Raw genomic sequence first — 27,739 nt, 5'->3', positions numbered from 1 at the left:
TACGCACTCTATCCCTTTAAGTATATTTTAATTTGTACTTGTCGAAAAAAGTTATTTTTTATTGGTTATGTGGTATTACTGCTTATGTACAGCATCAGATCAATAACTTAATAACTTTGAACGGCGCGGAGCTGTGGCCGTGTATGTGTAAAGTGAAAATTACAAAGCATCGAATTGTTCTATTGTAGTCTCTACTCTCTAAATTATGTTAACAATTTCTGTAATTGCTTTGTAATATTTACAACTTTCATCGTGAATCAAATATTATCATAAGTAAAAAATGAAAAAAAAAATGTTTAATTATATCTACAATAGTTATTTTATTAGAGGATTACAATCTATAGACTATTAGTATTTGTAAATAATATACCTAGTAAATATTTTATAGGAAATCATCATGGTTACTAAATCAGTGTCGTGTAAGTTAGCAATTTAGGTATTTGGATACGAACCTAGTACCTATATAATATATATATCACTGATGATGAATTAACATAAAAAGTTAAAAACACTTTAATTATTTTTCTTTCAGTTATTGCTAAAATCAGACACCTTCAAGATTATCAACTACGACTGAGCTATAACATGCTGCCTTGCCCATCTGGGCTAGACATTGCTAATTGTTTAAAATATTTTTCTCAAGTACTTTTGAGTAAGATTGAAATTTTATAATTTTTTTATATATAACATTTTTGGATGAAATTTCTAGTAGGTATCTAGACAAATTAGCGTCTATAAAAAGTGTGTATTCTATAACACAAACTGTACCCTAACCTAACCCTTTTAACTTAAAGTGGAAAAATATACTCCCAAATTTAATAATATACCTATATAGGTTTCAGCATTAAACTATTATTAAAATAATTTTAAAAAAGTGGGTAAGTGGATGTTGCTAGGCTGTGCGGTAGGTTGCTTGTAAGGGGATCAATGTTTAATAAATCGTATTAAACTTGAATTGATATTATATCATCGTATAAGAAAAACGATTTTGAGCGAAGACTGTCTGGAAGATTTTGTTCTGGAATATTCGTTTCTATGGTAATAAACAAAATGTTAGTAATTAAAATTCCCTTTTCGTAATTTGTCGGTGGTTTTTCCCGGGGCATTAAATAACTATAGAGAAAATCGAAAAATAACCTCTAAAGTACCATCTTGATCCAATTTGCTAAAAGATAAGAAACTATATGCTGAAATCAAAGCACTACTTCTGGTAGAAATTTTGTGTATAAAATAAAAAATAAAAGTACCTACCTAATAAACGCCATTGTAAAACTACTAGCTTCCTCGCTCCGCTCAGAATCTAAAATATGGAACAGTAACATTTTTTGATTTTCGTTCATAGGATAAATAATTAATAGCTTAAGATTATTCAAAATATTTTGAAAATATTATTGAATATGTCATATAGGTATAGCCGTATAGGTACCGTTTATAATTTCATAAGTTCTCACGAATAATGTTTTTGAATTTATTACAATGAAATAACTAACTGAGTTACTCTGTTGTTATTTGTTGTTAGTTATTACATATAATATTACTAGGTATTTTAAATATTTTCGTTCCAATATTAACTACTTATGAAAAAACCTTATTTTAAATTTTCAATCTTTAACTATAAAAAAGGTGGGTAAGTGGATGTCGCTCTGCTGTACAGTAGGTTACAAGTGGGTCACTGTATAATGGATGGTATTAAATTTGAATTCAATGATATAATATCATTGTATAAGAAAAACTATTCTGAGCGGAGACGGTATGTCAGTCTAGGTATAAGACATAATATTATATTATAGTCTATAGTATTTAAAAAAAATTGACCTATAATAGGTACATATAATAAATTCCAAATTAATCATATCATAATATCTATTAGGTACTTATAACGCAATATACATCAACAAAAAACCGTGGTACTATCATAGATATATAATAGTATACTTTAGAAGTTTCAAGTACCCACGAATAATACTATACAATCACAACAAAATAACTAAAATAGTTAGCTAGGTTTTTAATATGTAATTTCGTCCAAATTTGTACTTAAAATGATTATAAAAATAAACTGTGTAAATGTATTTTTTAGATTTTTTGGTAACAGAATTAATTACTTACGTGGAATCTTGTTTTAATTTTCAATTCTAAGATACAAAAATTGAACATTTTATAAATTTTTAACTACAAAAAAAACAAAAATTTTTAATATTTTTCATTTGCCTTTGAAAAAATATACTAGGAGCCTTCTATTAAATTTTCAAGCTTTTTTATCCAACAAATAAAATTGTATTGATATTTTTAAAAAAAAAACTAAAAAAAAAATGGAAAATGAAAATGTCCGTAAAGAGCTCAAAATAAATCAAAATATTTTGAAAATGTTATGGTGTATAGAAGATGCTAAGATAAACATTCAGTCAAATTTTCATGTATCTCCGGTCATTTTTTTAAAGTTACATCAAAAACCAAATTCAGTTTTGTGAAAAATCGATTTTGCGTAAAAATTCCCGTTTTTCCTTAATTTTTCTTTTGTTTTTCCCAGCGCTTTTGAAAACTACTGGGAAATTTATTTACCTCCCCAATGCACCAACGATATTCACTTTCTGATCGAACAAGATACTGAAGTTGAAAATCGTAGCATTATTTAGACTACTTATCGTGTACACAGACACAAAAAAAATAAAAAAATTAATAAAAAAATAAAAAAAAAACACACATCATTGTAAAATCAATACATTCATCGATCCACTCAGAATCTAAAATTGAATATTTTATTAAATTTTAACTATAATAAAATTTTGAAAATTTTCGTTATTTTGATAAATCTTGTCAAAATACTAACTTTAAATGCTTATAAAAAATAAGCATAATAATATGTATCTTTAATATTTTGAAAATAGGTATTTATCTTTAACACAACAATTTTTTTGTATTGATATTTATAGAAAATAAACTAAAAAATGTAAACTTGAAAATGTCTATTAATAACTCAAAATATTGGTCGAAAATTTCAAATATCTACTCGTTTAATCGTTTTTGAATTAGAATTTACAACAAAATAAGAATATCCTTTCCATGAGAAATTGTTAAATTACGCGTGAATATAAACAAATTCGAAAAAATATGATCTTCAAACGCATATAAAAAATTTATTTGACTTTCCGGTTAACTAAATTAAGCCTATATATGCTGAAATAATTTACACTAAACTTTTTTCACACTAATATAATAATCATTAATCACTTATAAGGAACATTGTAATACATTTTTAAGTTTTTTGACCTACGTCTAGACGCCTAGTGAACATTTTTATCAAAAATAAGTAAAAAACTAATACAAATCGAACATTTTTATGCCTAAAAATAGCTAAAAAAAAAGTCAAAATATTAAGAACATTTTATGGTGTACAGAAAATTCTAATATAAACATTCTGTGAAAATGTGGTGTACCTATCTACGGCTATTTTTTTTTAAGTTACCTACACCGAATTACAAAATCAATTTTGTCGATAACTGGTTTTGCGTAAAAATGCTATTTATTTGTTTTTGTTCTTCCCGACGCTTTGAAAACTTCTGGGAATTTTCAATTTTGACCTCTGAAAAGTAATATTACCAACTAGATTCACTTTCGAACCAGAAATCATTCTGAAATCCAAAATCAAAACATTATTTCGGCTAGGTACTTATTATGTTTACTCATTGCATCTACACAACTACACGGACACAAGAAAATAACACACATCATTGTAAAAACACGTACAATACATTACAATAAATTCGCTCCGCTCAGAATCAAATCGAAATCGAGATCATAAAAAATAAAAATAATTAACAATTAACCTACCTGCCTAGGTCGTATTTACATAATTTTTCGATGAGATTTTTCGAAAACTATAACTAAATAAATAAAATAATCACTAATATTTAGTTAAGTAATTTGGTACCTACTATATAAGTCATAAGACCAATAAATGATCATAATATTATTTTTCTTTTATACATTCAATTTATTCAATGGAAACTGCTGTCTCCTATTATTTTATAGTACAGTTCAATAGTACCTACCACATTTTCCTTTCTACAGTAAAATTGATATTATGCTTTTATATTTAATTTTAATTAAAAATATGTTTTATGATTTATGTTTCAGCAATGTTAAAAGAAGTTTCAAAATCACCACATGAAATGATTTTACATCCGGAAATGGATGCTACTCGCTTAGCTCTTTATCCAACGTTGGATTACACCGGCTTGTATTCTGCCCTTGAATCATTACTTCATTCTGCTTCTTCTATTAATACTGGTTTACAAGGTAGGTACATATACACTAGATAATTTCAGAGATGCAACTTTTTTTTTTGTGGGTGGGGGGTGGGGGGGTAAGAGGGATAGGGGTGTACTTTGGCACCCCTGTTATTTTTGAATTTTATTAGCCTATCAATTTCCAAACTGTATGGAGGTAATTTATGTATCATTTATGTTTATTATATAAAGATACCTATATAATATTATATATTCTCATTTACTTATTCTTGAGCATGAGTGTGTGACAAAAGATATTTCCAACTTTCCAATTTTTTTACATCGTTAAAATTTTAAATATACAAACCTTCAACTCCATACATGCTCAATACATTTTTGTACTTACTATGAAGAAAAAAAATTGGTCTGCTTAAATTTTGGAACCACTATTAACAATTATAAATAGCGTTTCTGGATGGTTTGTTACTGTAATATACCTAAAACAACTTATAAATTGACCCATTAAACACTTCAGATCTATAAGATATTAAAATGTTCAAACTTTAAAATATATCTTATATTGGTTTATTTAGATTTTGAATAGATTCTATAGATTAAAATAGATGTCTAATAAATATTTATAAGATGTCTAAGAACGGTCTAAAAGAGATACTCAGCGATGATTAAGGTACCTATATTTAAATGAATAAAACCAATAGTAAATACCAAAATTAAATATTTGTTGAAATTTGAACACAATATTACCTATCTATATAAATTATTTATTTTGTATCACTGATATTTAATTTACTTTATAATTTATTACTTTGAATAATTGCTCATGTATACATAGGCACATAATATGGTTTTCTTTCTATTATCAAGATTCCTATTTATAATATTCAATTGGTACTTAGTTTTAAAATAAATTTGGATATATTTCTATGCACATTATAAATTTGTTTAGCATTTGGAGAAGCATTCAATCAATGTGTGGCTTGTTTGGTTCCTTTTCTTGGTGGTGATACATTGGAAAGCTTACCATATATGATTGCAACTGCTTTTCAAGTACTCCCTTCATCAGTACACCATGACTTGATCAACACGTTATGTTATTTTGTGATACCATTTACCATACGTAAATTTATTAACATATATCATTAGTCATTGTACATCATTTTTTTTACTGACTATGATTATAGCACATTGATTTTGTTTTTTAGCTAGAAATAAATGCATAAACAATGCAGCATTATCTGTAGCTGGGATTTTATTGTTAGTTTTTCAAAATACATTTGATACAGGTAAATTAAAATACTAACTAAAATACTTAACTAAGTTTTTATATGTTTTGGTTTGTTGTTAGCATTACATTTACAACTAGTTGAACGTCTCATGACATTTAAAAAGAATATAAAAAAAGATTTACTTGTGGTAATTGCATATGGAACTTCAGTAGCAAGGTATCACGCTGCAAGGTTATTATTCAATTATTGGCCTTTGTACAATGCCAATAAATTTGACAGAAATAAACCTAAATCAATTGGTAATTATTTATTTTATTTATTTAAACAAATACATTGTTAAATTATATATTTCGTAAAATATTTAAATAGGTACATTAAAAATATTTTTTAGGTTTATTCTTTTGCAACCTAACAATTTTTAATTCAGTAAACTCATTAAACATATAAATAATCTGAATATTCTTAACTTGTAATTGCTTATGTTTTAAAACCAATGTTCGAAATTTTAATTTATTTTATATTTCATATTCAAAATAATTGATTTAATGAAACTTAATAAAAAATTAGGTATTCTACCTATTTTTATTTTAATCCTTTCAACTTCGAGTACCTTCATTGTACTTACAATTTATAATTGATTTACAAAATATTTGGTAAATTGTTATAAAATTGTATAATGAATAACAGCAATCATTTTAAATAATAGACTATTTTTTAATAATTTAAAAATAACTAGGATTTTAATAAAACGAATGTACCATTTTTTCATTATGTAAAGGAAATTGGTTAGCATTGCTATGCCAAAAAAAAAATTGTCCAAAAGTGGGTTATGGTCCTGCTGAACGTGTATGTTTGAATCATGAGTTATCTATGAAACATGCTGAAAACTGTCCACCACCGTTTTACTTATGCACTGATTGCGCAGAAGATTTACATAATAAAAAACCATCATACCAATTCCATATTGTTTTACAACCATTGCTTTTAGCTACGTGGAAATGTGAATATAAAGTAAATAAAATCAAATTTATAACTATCTTAAATTTTAATTACTACAGATATATTTAAATTACTCAAAGGAATGTAAATCTCAAAATACTATGATTAGTGTGACATGTTTTTCACCTGAGTGTGCATCCATGAATAAAAATCGACCCATTAGATTATGTTCAGATTGCAATAAACACATTCATTCAGAAAATGTTGACCATATTGTTCACTGGACTTTAAAATCAGCTGGAGAATTAGATAATGAGATGCAAACTTATTTGGTTGAGTCAATTGTTAGGTAAATATTTAAAAGATTATTAATAATTTATTTAACAAAAATTACATTAGGAATATATTTTAGTTTATTAAAAGAAGTACGAGCACCTATCTCAGAGGCTACTAAAGAAAGTCAAACTAAAGCAGCTGTATTTGGAGCTAAGGTAAAAGGTACAATGTCATCTAGCAAGACAGATAAAGAAGATGAACAACCAGAAGTCACAATAAATGATAGACAGCTTATGGGAAGAACTGGGGTTTGGCTATTGGTTGCTTTATATCGAATAGAAGATCAAGAACCTCCTCGTTCTAGTATAATGGGAAGATTATTATCTATACTATTTCATTGGTTTCATGTCACTGCTTATTCTTATGATGGTAATTTTGAACTTCAGATATATTTAAATTATTTCCATTAAAATTGTTTATGATTTTTAGTAAGGTAAGCTATTGGTTTTACAATGAAGAAAAACACTAATTAAGCAATTTATAGTGAAAAATTCCATAATTCACCTTTGTAAATTTAGATTTATGACTTCAGATTTATCAAAATTAATAATCATGAAAAAATTAAAAATATTAGTTTTTAATAATTTTGACTTAAAACTTTAAATGTTAAAAATGGCATATAATTTAGTTGGTTATCAGTTTATATAAGATCAAATGATAGATAAACAAATCAAATGTACCTATAGGCTTAGATAGAATTAGAAGCCTATAGGTAAATATTTCTGTCATTTGTATTAGTTACTGTATTATTATACCATCTAAAATACAATAACAATGTAAGTTGCTTGACATTTCAACTAAAATATATTTATAAATAAAAACAATAATTGCAAATTAAATAGAGTTGTTTTAAATGAAAAATGTATAATTATAAAAAACACTAATTGAATATCTATCAATGTGATCATTATATATGCTAATAATAATTAAAAATCTACAAATCACATATTAGTCATTAGTATATAATTAATTTGTAATACAAACTGAAACTGTCAACTTTATTTTATTAACTGTATAACTGTTTGGCATATTTACCGTAGACCAACAAGAATGTACTTTAGAGTATATGAAGACAGAATATATAGGTGAGCGATGGCTAAAAGGTGTGAGACAGCATTATTTTGAAGCATTTGTCAACTGTTTATTACCGTGTCCACCAGAATATGCACAAGTTGGTGGTAATTGGTATGTTACCTACATACCTATACATTTTTAAAATGTATTATTTGTAATAATACATATTTTAACATTTAGGGATATGTTAGCAAGTCAAACTGCACTAATTAAAAATGGCTTAAATCAATTACTATGTTTAGTACCTTATGACATTGTCACTTCAGAAATATGGGAGTTAATCATGCCTCATTGGTTAGAAGCTATTGTGCGTGATGTTCCGCCCGATGAATTGCCAGAATTACGGATGCTTTTATGGTAATATAAAATTTATTATAACAATACTCAAAAAAATAAAATCATTAAATAATATTTTAATGAAATTTATGTTTAGCAAAATATTAGACTCGGATATGAATCCTTTAGGGTTTGATGCTACAAAGTTGTACAATTTCATAGGAATACGTTTTAAAGGTACATCTGCCAAAGTTCAAGAACAAGCTTTAACTTGGATTCAGGTATAATAGATTAACTTATTAAAATACTAACTACCGTGTTTGATTTAAATTATAATTATAAAATATTTTACAGGTATTAACTAGCTTAGAGATTATTATACCAATTCATCTATTATTTAACTTCTTTAAAGATGGATTAGAGAGCCTTAAAAAAATCTATAACATGGAAAACATAAAAGAATCTGATTTTGTGAAAAGTAATTTAAGTTAGTACTTATTAATATAAATGTATTGAATAAAATAGTTTAAAATTACTTGATTTGATATTTTTTAACAATAGTCATATATTTCAGATCCTGTTATAATTAAACGTACAGAAAGTGTTACAGACGATGAAGATAAACAAAACTATTATACTCGGCCAGATTTGTTAGAAGATGATTTGAAACTTAGCTGTTGTGTGTTAATGTTGGACATAACATCAAAACAGGTAAATTAACTTATTATTCATATAAACATATACATAAAATATAAATAATTTAAAATTAATTCAGATGGAATTGCATGGCATTGAAAGGCATACAGGCTTTGCAAGTGCAATGAATCATGAAGTATGTAAATTAATTACCAACGCCTTAATTACGGGATGGTTTACTGAGTCACACCGAGATTGCGAAAACAAAATGGAATGCATATCTTGTGAATTAATTGTATTATGGCATCAACTGGCAAGTTCATTGGTTGAATATATTTCCTTGCCAAATTTAGCACATCCTCCTGATGTAAGTAAAATATCATAAAGTATATTACAGGAGCATTTCCAAGCATAAGGACATTGTCTATTGCTATAATTGCTTTTAGTATATTTAAGTTTTTTTTAATTAATGACTGATATTGTCATAGGCATATAAATCAATCTCAAATGATCCTAGGTCTTGGATATCCTTAAAAATATCTTCAATATGCATATTGACATAATTTAGAGGTAAATGTTGATCTTTTTTTACATTTGTATTTAAAGGATCCAATTATAGAAGAATGTTTTTCTGATGATACAAAAAAAACGCCAACAGAAGTTGATAAAAAGGAATCAAAATTGGAAGGAACTAATTTATCATTTATGCTAACTCCAGACACTATTGGTGGACTTTTAGTTAACATGCCTCAAGTAAAATGTTTATGAATACAATTTTAATAAATAATTATAAGCTTCAGTTTTAATACAAAATAAAATATTATTGACTATTGTTTATAGTTAGCATTGTTTATAAAAAATCTTAAATTGATCAATATACAAAAAATTGTACAGAAAATAATTATTCATTAATAATGTTTCAGCTAATGACTGCTACAGTAGAAACTGTTGTAGAGCAATTAGATTTAACTCCAGTAATGCCAGCTATTGCCAGAGCTATTACATTAACAGAATCAGATGTTGGTAATTATTTTTCAACCGTTTTTACTGTTAATTAATGAACTTAATTTTTAAAATGCATATTAACTGATTTAATTATTTAGTTCAGGGGTCGGCACCTATAGCTTGCAAAGTAATTTTTTATGACCTGCAAAAATATGTTAAATTTCCGTGATATTTCAATAATATTTTACAAATATATTTCAATATAATTTAGATCTATCGACTTAATAAATTATAGTTATCAGTATAAAATATCACTACCTATATATATTTATGGGATTTTTCCTAAAATCTAATCAAATAGGGATATTGAGTATGTGTAACTGTGGTCGTTTGTAATAGTTTTGTAATGTTACTATAATGAGTGACTTTATAGATTGGCTATGACTATTATAGTGACTTCTAACATAAATATAATATGAATACAAAGAAAAGAAAAATGTGTGATTAAACATAGTCTTTTCAATGATTCTTGGGCTGATTTATATTTTTTGTTGAGCACAAAGGTAAACAATTATGTTTAATTTGTGAAAAAACCGTTTCAGTTTTGAAAGAATATAACATAAAATTACATTACGATAGTGAACATACATAGACTTTTATAAATATCATTTGTGATTTTAAAATAAAGTCATCAATCATTTTAAATCTATGTTAAATAATCAACAAAATATTTTTAAAAACAAATTAGTCAAAATAAATCTGTAAAGAATTAAAGGAAAACTTTTGTATTTAAAAACTTTTTTTAAAGTGATAAATATAGTTATACTTATAACTTATATATATATAAATATTAAATATAATTTATTTAGTAGTAATAAATAATGTGTAAAATTTGTTTTTTTTTAAAATTAATGTGGCATTGTGGCCCTTAATGAAAAGTTGAAAAAAAATATGGCCATATGATTAAAACGGTTGCCTACCCCTGATTTAGATATGAGTAGGTAATGAGATTATTAACTACCATTAATACTATTTTTAAGGAGTTGCAACAGCAAAAGTTGCACAAGCCAAATTAATGAACGAATATGATGAACCAATAGATGAGTCTGTCCATAATATACAAGATTTTTGGCAAACAGGTCAAGGAAGATTTCGAATTAAAATTGATGAACTTCCTGACCAGTTACAATTAGTTTATCATATTCTTAAAGTATATACTTCAATAATTCTATATCTAATGAATCTCAGTATGCATAGTCATTTAAAACCTAATATTAAAATGGACTAGGTTAAGAACTGATTTCATCTTTAGGACTTTAGCTTAGTTTACAGTGGTAAATCCAGGAGGGTAAGCAGAAATTTGATTCCCCCAGCACCCTAGTTGCCTTATGTTTGCCACTGTAGTACAGTAAAAGTCTGTAATATTGATGTTGTAAACGGTTTTGTAAATTTGGCCCCCCCCCACCAAAAAAAAAAAAAATAATAAGCACTGGTTCAGTCAATTCAAGTTTATAAATCCCGTGTTTGCTGATTTAATGAATACTCAATTTCTCAGCCATTCTATGCTGGGTTGAATATGGTATTTTTTACAAGCTTATAAAACTTATTTCAAATTTAAAGTAATATTTCAAAGTTTTATGTCTGGTTCATACGCTGTAAAACTTGTATTTTTTAAATAGTATTGAAACATATTTTTGATATCATTCATATAATTTTGCAGTACCTATACCTGTTTTTTAAAGGTGTTTTGACTTAACAACAATAACTTAAAAATAAAAATTGTATGAATGAAAAGTTATTTAATATTTTATCATAATTAAAGAAATTTAGTATTCCTTAAAATCCACAAACACTGGCAGTTTTAAGTTTATAATATATTAATTGTAATAAAACAAAAATAAAATGTTACCCATTTTATTATATCAGATCTTCCTTTGAAAAATCATAAATGTGCCTACTCTCAAATGACTATGCATATACCTAATTTTACTAAATATTGATTTCAGAGGAATTTAAAACTTCAATAATTGTTTAGAAAAGTTTAAAAAAAAAAGGTGGGTGGACAAGTGGGTACTTCTATGCTGTACAGTAGTTGTCAAGTATGTCGTAGTAATGGGTGGTTATGCTTTAAGTTAATGGTAAATAATTAAATGCGAAAAACAATTCTGAGCGGAGATGTTGTGTCATCCTATACTCCAGCCCACGAGAGAAGTGTCCCAACCAAATCCGCGCATCTCCACGTATTTGACATACAGTGAAATGCACTAAGTTGGGGAACTCCACCAGTCAGCATGCGCGAAATGGGTTACTTCTCTTGTGGGCCGGAGTATAGCATACTCTTATAAATAATGAAATTTAATAGTTAAGAAAAAATTTTATAAAAATCAAAAATATTTATTAGCTATAAATAGCATTCACTTTCCGGTGAATTTTCTTTTTATAAAGGTAGAAAAATTTGTTGGAAATCTCTTATTAAATTTTTAATGTTGGCTACAAAAAGAAAATCTTTTTAAATTAATAAGTCAGGACGAGTTTTGGAAATGGTAGTTTTGATATTTGATGATAATTTTGAGCGTAATTAAAAAATCGATAGATAAAAATTTATAATTTATCAGGGAAAGTCCAATATTGTGAACATTTTAAATTCACACTCGTAAAAAAATAATGTAACATTTCGGACTCTTGTAAACATTTTTTTTTCTAATGTTAGCTATAAAAATAAAAACTTTTATGAATTTCTAACATAAAAATAGTTTGAAGGTTTTCGACATTTTATCAAAATTTGAACTTTAAATACATATATAAAAATAATCGTGCCATTGTATCTTTAATATTTTTGAACTTTCATTGAAAAATTTTTTAAGGAACCTTGCATTAATAATATTCAAGATTTTTTAGTATGTGAAAAAGTTTTTATCAAGAATAATTTTAAAAAAAATTACGAAATTCAAAAAAATTTTCAATGCTTATAGCTCAAAATATTGCCTAAATGCTAATATAAATATGATATATATTAATATGAGTTATACGAACAAAATAAAAACTATATTTAAAAATAAATGGTTTTGCATAAAAATTACCCCTTTTAAAAAATTTTTTTGTTTTTTCTGACGCTTTCTAAAATTACTGGTTAGATTAGGTCAAAAGTATTAGCTATATTCACTTTTCTATCAGATAGGATGTTAATGTCGAAAATCAGAGCATTTTTACTACCCCAAAAGTTGCTCACAGCAAAAAACCACACAGTAAATAACAATAATTACCTATATGGCTATATGTTTATAATAATTTAAAACTTTTACTTTTATTAATTATTTAATTGCAATATATTTTATTTAGGAGTTCCCTAAAACAAATGACACAAGTTTCAAGTATTATTTATTACAGTCTTTGCATCTTGTGGTTCTACATTGTGATACATTAACCAAGGCCGTTAAAGAGCATAGAGGATTTGTTATATGGTGTCAAGAAAATTTGATAATTAAAAAGTAAGTACCAATCTTGGTATAGGTAGTATTTAAAGTTAAATTTAACTGAAATACTGTTTACTATACTCCATTCCAAATAAGAAACACCACTGCGGCTACGGGCAAAACAGGATTTGCTATGTAAAAGTGGGTGTTTCTTATTTGGAATAGAGTATACACTTTATTATTAATAAAGTAAGTACCTATTACTTATATAAGCCATAACTTTTACCATAAAAATTACCATATTTATTAACTTTATTTTAAATGACATACAAAATAAGTAATATTAATGGTATACACATAGTGGAAATTAGGTAATTTTTTCATTTTATTCGTGTCTATGGTGAGAATGATAAACAAGGCCTTAAACATAATTGGTTAGAAAATAAAATATCTGTATCTACCAGGCTCAAAAACATATTTATTTTAAAATGCATCTTTGGATACATTTTTAAAGCTGTCCATTTTTATAGCTTTGGAATTTAACAGATATAAAAAGGTATAATTGATCATACCTTTTCAATAAATACAGAATGGAGATAACTAAAATTAGTGTTATGTAAATAAATAATTGAGATTTGTATAATTTCATTAATTTTTTTAATTAATTATTTTATTTTTAGCATTTGGGACTGTATAGAAGGGATTAAATCTCATCTTTGTGAAGTAGCTATACCTGTTATGCTTCATTGTGTATCATTGCCATGTGGCAGTGATATTTTTTGGAAACTAATCAAAGATGAATTTCATAGTTCTGATTGGCGTACTCGTTTCAATGCAGGTATAAACTATACAGAGTATATTAATTATATTGCATAATTAATAGTTCAGCAGTTTTGCATCTATCTAAAAATAAAATATTAAAGTTTTATGACAAATTATATTGAGTAATAAAAATAATTATAAATGTGTATGTTTTTATGTTCCTAATAGATATAACAAAATCTAATAATTTAATATTTAACTATGGTACTTAATTTATAATGTTTTTAATATTTTTAAGTTGAAAAAGTGGTGCTAATATCTAGATTTGTGGATAATACACCCTTACGAAATAACCCCACTCTTCAATCATGTATAACAAATGCATTTTGTTACCTTCTATCAAGTATGGATGATCGTAGTACTTATGTTGCCACAAGAGCTACTCTTTTATTACCTACCATTCACGATTCTGCATTAAAAGTAATGTTAGTAATTTAAGTATCTTATTTTTTTTTAATAAAATGGTTATTATTTATTTACATATATAGAGTTTAATTCATTGTATGGAAATGCATTTCGATACTGTCATGGTAGATAGACCCATGATATTACAATCTCTTTATCAGTTACACAATACTCTGAATGACAGGAAAATACTTTCATGGGAGTTTTTCTTAGGTCGGTTTGATGCCCTATTTATAGAAGCTCAGATACAGTTAAAAAAAAGTGGTGATATTACTCACGTACGAGGTGAGATTATACATATATTTGTTTTTTTTAATTAATCATTAACTAATATATTCATAAAACAAAAATATAATATGATAAATAAAAACATGTTTTTTTATTCTTACACCAGATTTAAGAAATTCTGATATCACAAGCGATTCATTTATTAAAAAAGTTCAAAGAGCTCACGAATCTATGGCATCTTCTTCAGAATCAAATTCTGTACGAACATTGAGTGCAAGTTTTGGTCAAAAATGGCCATATAAGAGAACTATGTCTGCACCGGCCTCTACTTTAACAAGGAATGTCCCAAAATACAATGGTTAGGAATGCTTTACATATTATTTTTTTTAAATAAAAGTTAGTTGCTTATTTTAAAAGTGCTAAAGATTTGAAACTAATGGGTTATGATGATAAAAATATAAAATCATATAAATACATTAAAATATGTAAAAAAATTTTCATTGTGGTATCACAGCACGGGATGAACCTTTTGCACAATACTTCTCCCAAAATATTCAAATATGTATATTTAGTTAAGATATTTAACCATCATTATAAGTCAAAACAATGTTATAGTAATATGTGAAAACAATTTCTAGGTGATAAAGTATATAATAGACAGTTTTCAGCTCCAATTTTGAAAAGAAAAACTTCACAGCTTATTACACCGATTTTATCAATCCTTCCAGGTGAAATTTATATTGTTTAATAACAACCAATATTATAATTTATAACGATTTTTCTTTTATAGATCATTCTTATGGAATGGATTCTCATGAAGATAATGCTAGTGAGCTCTTGCAAAAAATTGTTGATTTAGAAGAATCTGACAAAGAAACAAGCAGTCTGATTGTTTTTTTACTCATGCAATACATGTCAAGACCAGAGCATGTAATTTCAGTTTTATATTCAATGCATTGTTTATAATAATAACAATTTTTTCATGATAGGCATATCCAGAAGAATCAAAACATGGAATAAGAGTTCAAGGTATTGTGTTGCAGCATTTATATTTATTATTGGGCTATAATTACAACGAAAAAGGATTTCTTATACCACCAGATAAATTAAGGTACTTAAATAATACATCCATGCAATATTTTTAGTAATATTATTTTTCTATCAAATATTAAAAAAATTTATTTTAGGGTTTTACCAGTTTTTAATTCATTTTTGTCTAATTTACCACAAATGTTGGACCAAAATTTCACTATGGGCCATGTTATTGCACCTACTGCACTGTTATTACTTCAATATTGCCCTTCACCCGAAACACATTCTATTAATGCTACTTATTCTTTGTGGTTTTTAGAACCAATGGCTAGAAAGTCATGGCTCATGTCTGTTATGGTTTATCTGTATAAGGTAAATTATTTATAAAACAATTAGTTTACAGAGTTCATATTGATTTATTCATATTTTATTTTAGTACAATTTTGATAAGGAACCAGTCAGCCTTCTCGTAGTGTCATTAATGGAAATCGTTTTAAATACACTTAACGCACAACAACATGTCTGTAATAGAATACCTCCAACAGTTGTTATGCCTGATACATCAAAAACCAAAGGTTTGTTATTTAAATTGAATTGAATAACATACTTAAATATTTTTTACGAATATCAGTTGAAAAAAATGGTGAATCTTTGTATTCGGAATCACAAAAATTATATGAATCCCAGCCATCTACCTCAAGAAAATATCCAACAAGTATGGAAACTCACTGGGAAGAGGATATTTCATTTCGTAAAAGAACTCCTCATAAACAAGGATCTACGTATGTATTTCTTACATTTTAATCCAACATAATATGTAATTACAACAATTCATTGAAATAATTAAATTAGTGGCTCAACTGAACCAGATGAAACAGAATCAGATTTGGCCATTGCTCCAGAAAAATATAAATCAGACAGTACTACTGGTCATTACAGTTCACATGTATGTATTTACAAGGTTGGGCGTTGGCAAATTAAAGTTAAATTACTTTTAACTAAAAAACTTTTAAAAAAATAATTGACTTGCCCAGCCTTGTGTATTTAATTATATATAATTTTTTATTCTTATAATTCCAAAAATGTACACACTTAACGCAGTATTACGTATATTACCTATTCAATATAATATTTTATATTGTAATCAATATTTATTTCTATATACATATACAGGGATCATTTGATGAGTCAGCAGACGAGGCTTTTAATAAAAAAGGACCACTTCGTTCATTTTGGTCTAATGAAAATAATGTTGATGTAAGAAAATAAATTCATAATAATTATTAACGTTAAGAAAAATTAAGTAAAATGATTTAAATAGAAAGCGGATAAATGGGGTGTAAAAGAAGGAATGAAAATGTTAGCAACTTCAGCAATAATTAGTGTAGCCAATCAACAAAATTTTTTATCACAACCTATTTTAGCTACAACTTCTACATCATCACCTGAAATAAACACAACATTAAAGTAATTATGAATTAATGAGTATAAATATATATAATATATATATACAAATATAGAATTAAAACAATGCTAGTACTTAAATGACAAATTGTTAGTTATTACTCATTAGGATAATATGGTTTAATGGCTTATTATTATTGAGTATAATATTTCTTTTGTAATTTGGTATTTTTTTAGCTGAAAAATCATAATATAAGAACAGTAAATACTAAATAATTATTGTTGCAGAAAATCTGAAGAAATAATTGATGTTCAGAAAAAACAAACAACATTTTACAACCCAAAAGACATCAGTCAAACATCCACGTCATCTTCTTCCGTTACATCTCACCCACCAATAGTTTCAAACATAAAAGAAAAAATATTATTACAAAAACCAACTCCAAAATTATATAACTGTCCTGAGTCTCCTCTATCAAAAATGAAAGTTCATAAAAACTCATCTTTTTCTAAGGGTAATAACATATGATTATGATTATAATAATACACATTAATAATAAAAATCTAAATACTTAGAATCAACCAGCGGAATTCAAACTAATTTGGGATTTAAATTGGAAGTTAAAATAGAAAAAAAACCATTGGAAATTCCAGTGCAAGAACGTCTTTTACCAATTGGAACAACTATAAATCTGGTGCAAAAAATGAACAAGACTTTTGGTTTAGGAGACATAGACTCAGCATCACAATCATCATCTCTTAATAGAGAAGATAGTTCTGAAAAAGAACAAGTATATCTTTGTATTATTATTTATTGTAAAATTAAAACAACATAAAATAGATTTAATTTGGATTTTGGTATCATTTTCTATTGAGCCTAAATAAGGTTTTATTATATACAATATATTGCTATTTTAATTTGGTCCAGTAATCATTTTATTGAATACACATGTCAAAGATTTAGTATATAAAATAAATAGTACTTTTCGTATTTTATAGAAAAGTCCCCATAGCCCACGGAAATTAACAAAACAAAGTGCTCTGGATAGTCCAGAAGACAACAAATCGTCAAATCTTTCTTCTGCCCGACGCTCTATGAATCTTGGAAATGATTCACAAAAGAATTCTAATTACAAGTAACATAATATTATAGCATACAAGTTAACTAAATTAGATTTGATTAATATTCGTTATTGAGTTTAGATTGTTTAACAAAAATTAAATAATTTTCACTCTTAAATTATATTAGTCTTTTATACGTTTATAATGATGACAACATTGATGTCTAAATCCATGTTTTCTAATACATAGTAAATTTTTAATTGTTTATCATTTTACTTATTGACTAGGTACCTTAAAATACTCAGGTTTTAATTTACTTAAATTAATCATGATTAAAGTTAGAAAAGTAACTGACTGATTCAATGATCAATATATTTTCAATTGAAAATAGTATAATAATTCTCAAATTGACTAAGTTTATACAAATTTCACTAAAGCCATGCTAATTTATTTTTAAAAATTTAAGTTTGGTTAATAACTTTCATTTTCATGGTATACTTCATACTGCTTAAATACAAAGTATTTTGTACCTAATTTATAAGTATTTATGATGTTCACTCTTGTCTTGCAAATATCTTGAAATACCTCTGACTTGTCTTTTTTAATAAGCTCTTACTAGACGCTCTTTTAGTTTTTTTTAGTTATTTGCAAATATAATCTATAAAATAATTCGATAATGATAAAATATATTTTACTGTTGACTATATAATATACATATATAAATCTGAAGACTGCACTTCAAATATTGTTACAATTGATGTTAACTAGAATAAGTTTACTGTATATAACAAAATGTCTTTCAGGGGTGGACTGGAGCTAACTATTCGACTAAATCTGTATTGCGACCGGCCCTTGCCATTTTGTCATCACAAAATATAAAAACTTAAATATGATACCTACTAATACTAAAGTTTTAACAAATGAGGGTTGCATTATCTACTCATCATCAATTTTCTCAAGAAACAAACTTAAGATTCAATGTGTTTAATAATGTATCTTAAATACAGAGTATAATTTATTACTTATTAGTTATTTTATTTTTTTCTATTTCTCTATAACTGAGTCACAATGCACGAAAAACAAAGGTTGATCTTAAACTGCTCTAACTTGATTTTTCTAAGAGTTTCCTTTTTCTCTCTGATTTTTTCAGCAGCGCCCTTTCTTTTAGTTTCCATTTTAAACAACCAATAACAAAGTAAATATTACAAAATCATCAAACAACACACAACAATAAAATAAAAACAAGTAAATAATTCACGTTCGAACTGTACCTCCAATTATAAGTGTATTAACCCATCAATAATAATTTTTATTATTATGTACAACATAATAATTTTTATTATTATGTACAACATAATAATATTATTATGTTTTACTATTATGCCTAATATATTAATATTATATTTTTTGTTGTGTGCAATATTACCTACTCTCTGGCTAGATGTCAATATATTCTTCAATTGATATGATAAATGTCAGATTAAGTTATAAATAGGGCATGGATACAATAAAAACATACAATTTAATTCACTAATAAGTATTACAAAGCTTAATAAAATGCCCAGACAAATGAAAAATTTAAAAGCCAATTTAAATGAATATAAAATAAAATTTAGATAGGTACGTATATTTGTTATATTTTGTCAGTATAGCTGCTGGTCAATCAGATTCTATTTAATATTTTCAAATAAGAAACATCAACAGTTATTGGCAAGTGTTGTTTTGTATAACTGAAGTCATAGGAGTGAAAATTTTGCAATAAAAATAGAAACATTAATAAAAAAAATTATATTTAATTATATATAATTTTTTTTTCAAAACAAATTTAAGCTAAGTTCTCATAAAATTTACAAAAAATGACCTCAAACCATAAAAATAATAACAAATTATTTTTAAGCAACAGTCCACCGGTTCCCGGTAAAGAGTAGATAATATATAGTACAATAATCTAATTTTTTTACTTATTATTTATATTTTTTACTCTTAAATTACAATTAAACTTATTTAATAATCTAAAATGTCATAATTGTTATGTAATAATTTTCTTTTCAACCAATCTACTTAGAAACACCCATGCTCAAAATTCGGATCCTCCAATTTACGAAGCTTTCTCTGCAAATAAAAATGTCAGCAATAGCACAAGTCGCATTGGAATAGATTGTATACAAGAAAGGTATACATTGTATAATAATTAATATGTAGAAAGTACAAAATTACATATATAATTAAGGTATAATAATTATCTATAGGTGTAGTGATTGTGGAACACGTAAAGAAGAATATAGTGATGATGAAATTGGACTTTGTATTGTGTTGTTAGGAACTTTTGTACACCGATCTCCTTCAGTTGCTGCGTGTCTTTTACCTGAAATACTGACAGTATTAGCCAAGTACTCACTTAAATCATTATTGTATTTGGGATTTTTACAGATGTAATTTTGTACAATAGGTGTCACTCTAAACCTACTTTTTTATGGCAAAAAGAAAGTCAAAAATTTTTGCCATGCGGTTCAACTAGTATTGCAAAAAAATTCTTAAGATGTATACTTTATCAACTTGCACCAAATGGAGTGTTTGCTCAAATATTTCAAATGAAACATAATGGTAATATTTGTAATAATTGTATACCATAAATTCTAGTGTTTTATATACAAAAAATTATTTTATGATTATAGAAAGCAATGATCATAATTTCTTTAAGAGTATTATACAAGCTTTAATGGACTTTAATGAAATGAATCCTATCGAGCCATTACAAATGGTTTTAGAAGTAAGTCATATACCTATATATTTATTATTTATATAATATTAACTGAACTACCAAAGTGACTTATCTAAGTATAGTTTTCATGTTTTAAAAAAAAAAATCTTTTTTTATAAACTAAGCTTTTTCAAATGTAATATACTATACAGTACGCCTTGAGATAACCAAGTGTTATTTATAGTTGAAAAGTGAAAAAATAGCTTTATCTTTCACCGTTTATATAATATTTACAAAATATTATTCCTATTTGAAAATATTTATGATTTAATTATACGAAGAGTAACAAAATTAGCAGAAAAATTAAAAAAAACTTTTGATCTAATCAATAATTTAAACATTTTTTTCATATATAATTTATAGACGCTTGCGTTACAAGTATAGTAAAAAATTTTTATTTTTATTTTCTAATACTGAAAGTAAACAATTTTAATATGATTCATTTTTTTTTTTTGGAAAAAATAAATATACCCAATTTGTAAATCTCCTAATTTAAAAAAAAAAAACTTGATGGTAAAATTGTTAGATGAGACAAGAAGTTTATTTTTTTTTGCAATTTTTATAATATCAATATTTTTAAGGCTATTATCCTTATTACATACATTTTAATAGGTAACTCAGAAACTACTAGTGTGATTTATATAGATAAAATTTTTTTTTAAATTATCTGCTTGATATTTCAATACTTCACAGTAAAACAGATTGGTTCTCATTTGAAATAAAGTTTGAATCGCCACCGAATGCTCCTTAAATGGTATAAAAATCCGACCAATTAAAAATAAGGTCCCCAAGTATATTTAAAAACTCCAAAAATTTAAATTGAATAAGCTCTTTACTAAAGGAAAAAATGGGAGTGAGCATGCTTGGGGACATTTTTTATTTTAGAATAAGATAATGCCATTAATCAATTTAATTAACACAAAAATTAATATAAAGTTGTTTTTGTTCATCAAAATATTTCATACTTATTTATAAATGTTTAAATATCAGAATTTTCTGTACATAAAATAATTTCAAATTCATGTTTTGTTTGAAGATTGATCCATTCTGGGTGTATACTTTAACTTTTTGTTACATATTTCTCATAATTTAGTATACTTAAAACTTTATTTTTCAGGTCTTAAATTCTAAAAAATCATTGTCAACAGATGATTGTTGTATAATGTTATTTAATATTACATATTATATTGATATATTAACCACAGACACAACTACCACCACATCAACATTGATATGGACAACCATTCTTAATCAATTTGATACATTGTTTAGAAAAATTCAATTAACAATAAGTAGTTTTGAAAATATTAATTTAATATTCAAGCTGATGATTACAGTATTGAAAATACCAGGAATTATTTCAACTAAGGTAAAATTGAATGTTAACAAATTAAATAAATATATTTTATCACCTATTAATGTTGTATTTAGTAACTATTAATGAATCCTTTAAAATATATATATATATATTGTATTTTTTAGAGTATTTTGGATCCATTTTCAAAAATATTGACTTATGCCCTCCAACAACACTATATTGATTATTATTTATTAGTTGATCTTTGTTCATCAAGTTACAAAACATTTGCAAGGGTAAGAACTGTCCAATGCTAGTATATTGTATAAATAGTTTAACTCTAGTGAACATTCATATTAATAAATAATATATTTACATTTTCAATTCATAGGAAAGAGAAAAGACAATATTAACAAGAGCTGTAACAGTAGAGTTAATACAAGCATTAAAATTCAAAACACAGAATCTTAATAACAACCTTTTAGTTTATGTTGCCTTTATACTTCAAGTAAAATTAATAACTTATTAACTTATTTAATACATTATGAACAAAGTTAGCGTATATTATTGTTACAATTGTTTCAGGATATTGGTGGAATATTACCAGAATGCTCAGCAATCGATAATATAGTGCCAACATTTCCATCAATTGTATCTAGTATACCAACAGGTGCTTCAGAACTTTTGCGAAACAATTTACAAGATATTTTAGATTTCTTAACAGATTGCAACACTTTGACAAAATTAAAGGTTTATTCTTAAATATAATTTGTTTATTTAAATAATATACATTATAAATGTAAATCTATACATACGTGTAGAGTCGATGCACAACACCTGAAGAAGGAATTAATGAGGATACATTTGGGAGTACCGTGAAAGCCGGTATGTCTCAGTACCTTTCATTAGAACTGTTAAAAAGTAACACTCGAGATGCAAGATCACTACATAAGATATTCCCTTGGTTATATTATGGACCTAATGAAATACAAACCATCGGGTAAACATTTTTTTGTGTGTTATTATATATTGTGTTAAACCTTTAAATGGCTTAACAATTTTTTTTTTTTTGTAAAAAGCATCAAAATATAAGTAAAATATTATTTTGAATTATAACTATTTTTTTTTTATGAAGGGAGGTTATTATAAACTACATAATTTACTTCTGGATATTATACTATTCTATTCAATACATATTTGCTTATATATTTTTTACATTGTATAATAAATATTAAAAGTGCATTTCAGATTATTTATATACAATTGTAAAGACTTCTCAGATTGTCTCAGTCACATACGTTTATTATCTTGGATTCTAATTGGATCACTTTCATATACAACAATGCAGAATAGACCTTGTCTACCACTATCTCAAGATGTTTCATGTCAAATAGCTGATCATGTTAATGTAATAATGACGGGATTTGCAGAAGAATCAAAATCATCAGTAATTCATATGTCATCACTTTTCCACGCATTTGTGCTTTGTCAAGTAACGATGAACAATTATACAAATAATAATATAATTTATAAGACTTACATATCTAAAAGCACTGATCGAAATCCATTAAGTCAAAACATTATAGTGATAATTATTTATTTATTAGTTGTGGACAATTTATATGGAACAAACAGCTCAACAAATGGTAACAGCTGGCGATCATCACTCATTTACAATGAACATATTACACGATTTTTGGAATAAAGTTACTCAAAGTATGCTCAACTTGTCTTCCAAATCTAAAACGGTAAGATAAATTATTATCAAGTGCTCAAAAAATATTATTCATTATAATGTATACATTATCCAAGTTTAATATTATGTGTATCTATTTATTTTAGATGGGAGAAATGGTAAACTTGCATTTTTTGAGTTTACTTGAAGCATTACTAGAGTGTCGTACAGTGACATTGTGTAAACTTATACCTATGTGGAAAGAAGTTTTATTTACTGATAAAAATATTAAGGTATAATATTTAATACGTCATGTAGTTTTGTCTTGATATATATATATATATATTGATTATGTAAGGAGTTTAAAGTAAATTATTACATTTATTAGTAATGAATTATGAATCATTTATTTACAGTTACCGGGCCATATGAAATTACGTTTAGATACATGTATTGAATTTGAACCTAAAGAGCCTCCGACAGTTAAGCCTAGATCTGATCTTTCCAAATCAGAAGTAAATTTAGATATTCTTAAATGGCTACAAACGTTACAATTTAAAATGGCACAAATTGAACTTCAATCATCCCAAGTCAATGAATTTTATAATGTATAAGATAATGGAAGTTTATTACTTATATGTACACTCATAGTACTGAACCATCAATAGAAAAGTGATTCAATAGTCAACTAATATTTTTCCTATTTATAAGAAATATCATAACTAGGCTCAAAATCATCTTTTCACCTTAAATTAAATATTAAACAAGGGTAATAAAGTACAATATTATGTTCCGCTTACTTTATTTTTTGTGTTATTCTCAGATATACTCAGGTATATAAAAAATGATAAACCTCAAAATGAGTATAAAATAGTTAAACATTTTAATTTAGGTAGGTATTATAATTTATTGTAATAATTATATACAATTTAGTGACACTATTTTATAATTAATATAGTCTGTTGACACAGGTCTTATCATTTTCACAATAGAGACAACACATGTATAATATGCAATATTAAATTTATTTTTCTCTTATGTTTTTAATTCATAAGTTTTAAGTATCATTGTCATGTAAACAACATTTTAAAATGTAGCTATTTGTGTTTTATTTAGAAATTTAATTAAATGTAATGAATTGTTTAATATAATATAATACAATATATTTTTTGTTTTAAACACTTAATTTTAGCAAACCATTATATTTGTCAATTCTTAATAACTAAATCTAAAAAAAAAACATTGATATAGTATTATTTATGCATTTGATGTAAAATATAATATGGGGTTATATAATATAATTATACAGGAAATAGATAATAAAATATTTATTTAGGAAAACATTAAAAGTTATTGTGGTTTATAGTCATAATTATAATAATCAGTAGTGGTACTATAATTGGTTGATTATTGCCTACATATAACAATTATTTGTACTATATCCCATGATAATTCAAAGCAATATCCTTTAATGTATGAGAATGTTTTGGGAACATTTATGTGATATTTTTTTTATGGTGGTTCTGAGTATTTTTCCCACAGTTGGTCTAAATATTATATAATTTTCCCTATCGTTAATACTTATCTATTTAATAACCGGGTCCACGACCCATGTTAAACTCACTTGTTTATATAGCCTATTTCTAATTATTTCTGGCTGTATGTTAACTTCTAAAGAACATAATTTATACATAATACATATTAACATATTGCAATTATAGGAATATTGAACTATTCAAATAAATAAATAATTTATATATAATGTATGATGTACAGTCCATTTTAACTACTATAAGATTTTTACAGAATTAGAATCTGATTATAATTCTACAGATTGTGATGTAAGTTAGTCGTAAATTTATAACAAGGGCATCCTACTTAAAAAAAATGTTCAGCTGAGTTGGTACCTTCAGAGCATAGGTACTATACCAGTCATATTATGTAATATAGAACTAAAATATTTTATTCAAAAAAGAGTAGTTTTAATCATATCTGATGTAGGTATTTACAATTAAAAAATATCTTAAATTAATAATGAATATTAATATGCCTACCATAACTAGGATTTAGAGCCTTCTTTATTCATATTTTGTACTTCCCTTTTAAGTTTTTCTTGTCTAGCCATTACTTTCTTTCTCTTCAAGGAATAAGCTGTTGGTTTCTTAACTCGAGGAGGAAAGGTTTTTCTAATTACATCTTTCATAACTTGAAATACATCAACCTAGAAGAACGCCAAAAGTGAATTTTTTAAATTTTATTTGACATAATTATTTTGACTTACTGTTTGAGATAAATGAACATAGCGTATCAATCTTGATTTTAAAAAGAAATTATCACAAGAATATCGTTGACCATTTGGATCAGTAACAGTAACATCGCATAAGGTCACATTCATATCACTATAAAACATAATATTAACAAGTATTTAAATTAATCATTTTCTAACTAAAAATGTCAATGCTACGCAATACCAATCTACTTCTTTAACAAGTCCGTACACAGAAGTTTCGTTTTGTAAATCAATAGTGGTATATTGATTTTCTACTGATTTTACCAAACAAACTAAACTTTCCACTGTCTTCATTTTCATCCTACGAGTTTTTCTCTCCATATTTTTATATTTAAATCAATATATTTTATAAAATTATAAATTACGGGCACAGATATTAAAGTTTTTATTTATTAACAATTAATGTACAACAAATATCATTGAAATATAAGTTATTTTTAATTACAAATTCAATTAATTTAAACCGTGATAAGTTCCGAGTTCCGACTGGTTTATCCTAGTTTATTTGTAGATAAGTTTTAAGTTTTAACATATTATTACAACAACTCACAAGTTCAAAATAAACTATTTAGTGACTAGAAATTAGCAAGACCAATCACGAAATTACGTCATTCGTTTATGGATCGCGGTGGCGGTTGTTAACCGGCTTTAAACCTGTTGATTGTCGAATCATTCAATGGACAATGAATAATGATGAGAATGAGATAAATCTGAAATCATGACAAAATAGATAAGTATGGCCCAAGGTCTTCGAAGATATTATCTGGATAGTGTAATCTCTTTTCTATGAACATTCAGCTGTTAAATACTGATTATAGAGATTCATTTCGGTAGACAGTTTTCAAGAATGGGAAATTGGGATCATGAGGTCAATAGAAGTATAGGACGTACACGACTGGCAACCATAATAATATTGTCTATCGTATTCGAAATAAAAAGCCCCGGAGAAAAATGATCTTTCAGAGGATGCTACCCTGTTCGGGTTACAAACGCAGCCGTTAATTATATAACAAAACTACAAAAGGCATATTATTCATAAATATCTTACGTATACAAATATACAATAAATTACAGGTACATAATATATTATATTTGTAATGTTTTGTACAAAATAAAGACGTGGGTTGAAAAATATTTTTGCCCGAATATTCCTCCGTAGATCAGGTGCTGAGAACGAGTAATATTATGTTAGTAAGTTATATAACAGTATATAAGTATATAAGTAAGTCAACACAGATAATGGAACCGGATTCCTAAAGTCAAACCACTCAAACCGACACCAGTCTGAGTTTATAATTTATTTTAGTATACCTATAGAGTTTGTAGTATTTGTTTGATTCTCTGGAAGTCAATGGTGATTGATAGACGATCATCGTATTTCATGATGGAAAACCAGCTTGAATGCAAAGTAAAAATATGCAGGAATCAAAAATGTTACCTATGATAATTATAAATAATTCATAATTAATAGGTAGGTAACTATTTTTATCCAACATCGCGAAGATGGTAATTGGAAAAAAAGTTTATTGGACAATTAAGGGAATTCAATACCGTAATTTTCTGTTTTTGTCTAACACACGCGTGACATAGTATTTTAGACGTGTTTTTTGCCAAACATACCAAGTTGATCTAATGAAGCGATAAGAATTCTAAAAACAGATTTGAATT

The 27,739-nt window shown here is 26.0% G+C and overlaps 2 protein-coding genes across 5 annotated transcripts; one reads left to right on the top strand and one right to left on the bottom strand.

The window, feature by feature from the left end:
• Positions 1-124: 124 nt before the first annotated feature.
• LOC100163213 (protein unc-79 homolog) lies at positions 125-24,625 on the top strand. Of its 2 annotated transcripts, none has more exons than XM_008189907.3 (48): positions 125-419; positions 533-652; positions 4,138-4,299; positions 5,197-5,367; positions 5,453-5,533; positions 5,596-5,775; positions 6,255-6,487; positions 6,556-6,764; positions 6,828-7,120; positions 7,792-7,936; positions 8,006-8,182; positions 8,259-8,382; positions 8,456-8,579; positions 8,676-8,812; positions 8,877-9,104; positions 9,344-9,490; positions 9,661-9,760; positions 10,723-10,892; positions 13,022-13,170; positions 13,776-13,933; positions 14,156-14,337; positions 14,406-14,607; positions 14,717-14,908; positions 15,189-15,278; positions 15,341-15,480; positions 15,540-15,661; positions 15,738-15,954; positions 16,019-16,157; positions 16,214-16,364; positions 16,435-16,528; positions 16,756-16,839; positions 16,904-17,049; positions 17,275-17,501; positions 17,563-17,777; positions 17,986-18,122; positions 20,114-20,221; positions 20,298-20,438; positions 20,498-20,652; positions 20,724-20,818; positions 21,927-22,178; positions 22,292-22,402; positions 22,498-22,614; positions 22,692-22,856; positions 22,928-23,106; positions 23,355-23,598; positions 23,714-23,854; positions 23,949-24,074; positions 24,198-24,625. In XM_008189907.3, exons 1-48 carry the CDS (start codon positions 398-400, stop codon positions 24,393-24,395), a joined length of 7,500 nt encoding a protein of 2,499 aa, XP_008188129.1. In that variant the 5' UTR covers positions 125-397; the 3' UTR covers positions 24,396-24,625. The 2 variants fall into 2 exon arrangements, with proteins under 2 accessions (XP_008188129.1, XP_016663975.1); XM_016808486.2 differs by having other exon boundaries at positions 8,456-8,588; positions 24,198-24,624.
• On the bottom strand, positions 20,297-26,892 carry LOC100165287. 3 transcript variants are annotated; one of them, XM_008189908.3, is made up of 4 exons: positions 26,253-26,756; positions 26,063-26,180; positions 25,836-26,002; positions 20,297-20,413 (listed from the first exon to the last, which is right to left on the bottom strand). In XM_008189908.3, exons 1-3 carry the CDS (start codon positions 26,390-26,392, stop codon positions 25,841-25,843), a joined length of 420 nt encoding a protein of 139 aa, XP_008188130.1. In that variant the 5' UTR covers positions 26,393-26,756; the 3' UTR covers positions 20,297-20,413; positions 25,836-25,840. The 3 variants fall into 3 exon arrangements, with proteins under 3 accessions (XP_008188130.1, XP_003247942.1, XP_001948103.1); XM_003247894.4 differs by lacking the exon at positions 20,297-20,413 and adding an exon at positions 23,679-23,846 and having other exon boundaries at positions 26,280-26,892; XM_001948068.5 differs by lacking the exon at positions 20,297-20,413 and adding an exon at positions 23,679-23,846 and having other exon boundaries at positions 26,253-26,876.
• Between the last annotated feature and the right edge of the window lie 847 nt (positions 26,893-27,739).

This window comes from Acyrthosiphon pisum, chromosome A2 (assembly GCF_005508785.2).
Source record: "Acyrthosiphon pisum isolate AL4f chromosome A2, pea_aphid_22Mar2018_4r6ur, whole genome shotgun sequence".
NCBI lineage: Eukaryota > Metazoa > Arthropoda > Insecta > Hemiptera > Aphididae > Acyrthosiphon > Acyrthosiphon pisum.
The sequence above is the reverse complement of the archived record's forward strand: the minus strand, read 5'-3'. Positions and strand labels throughout refer to the sequence as shown.

What these genes read in the sequence shown, in the direction of transcription:
- LOC100163213 (XM_016808486.2), top strand. Translation starts at nt 398, where the DNA reads ATGGTTACTAAATCAGTGTCGT. An exon ending in TTTTAGTTAACATGCCTCAA is followed by an intron (nt 9,491 to 9,660) that starts GTAAAATGTTTA and finishes ATAATGTTTCAG; the next exon opens with CTAATGACTGCTACAGTAGA. An exon ending in ACGCATTTGTGCTTTGTCAA is followed by an intron (nt 23,599 to 23,713) that starts GTAACGATGAAC and finishes TTTATTTATTAG; the next exon opens with TTGTGGACAATTTATATGGA.
- LOC100165287 (XM_001948068.5), bottom strand. Translation starts at nt 26,392, where the DNA reads ATGGAGAGAAAAACTCGTAGGATGAAAATGAAGACAGTGGAAAGTTTA. An exon ending in CTTGTTAAAGAAGTAGATTG is followed by an intron (nt 26,181 to 26,252) that starts GTATTGCGTAGC and finishes TATGTTTTATAG; the next exon opens with TGATATGAATGTGACCTTAT. An exon ending in ATGTTCATTTATCTCAAACA is followed by an intron (nt 26,003 to 26,062) that starts GTAAGTCAAAAT and finishes GCGTTCTTCTAG; the next exon opens with GTTGATGTATTTCAAGTTAT.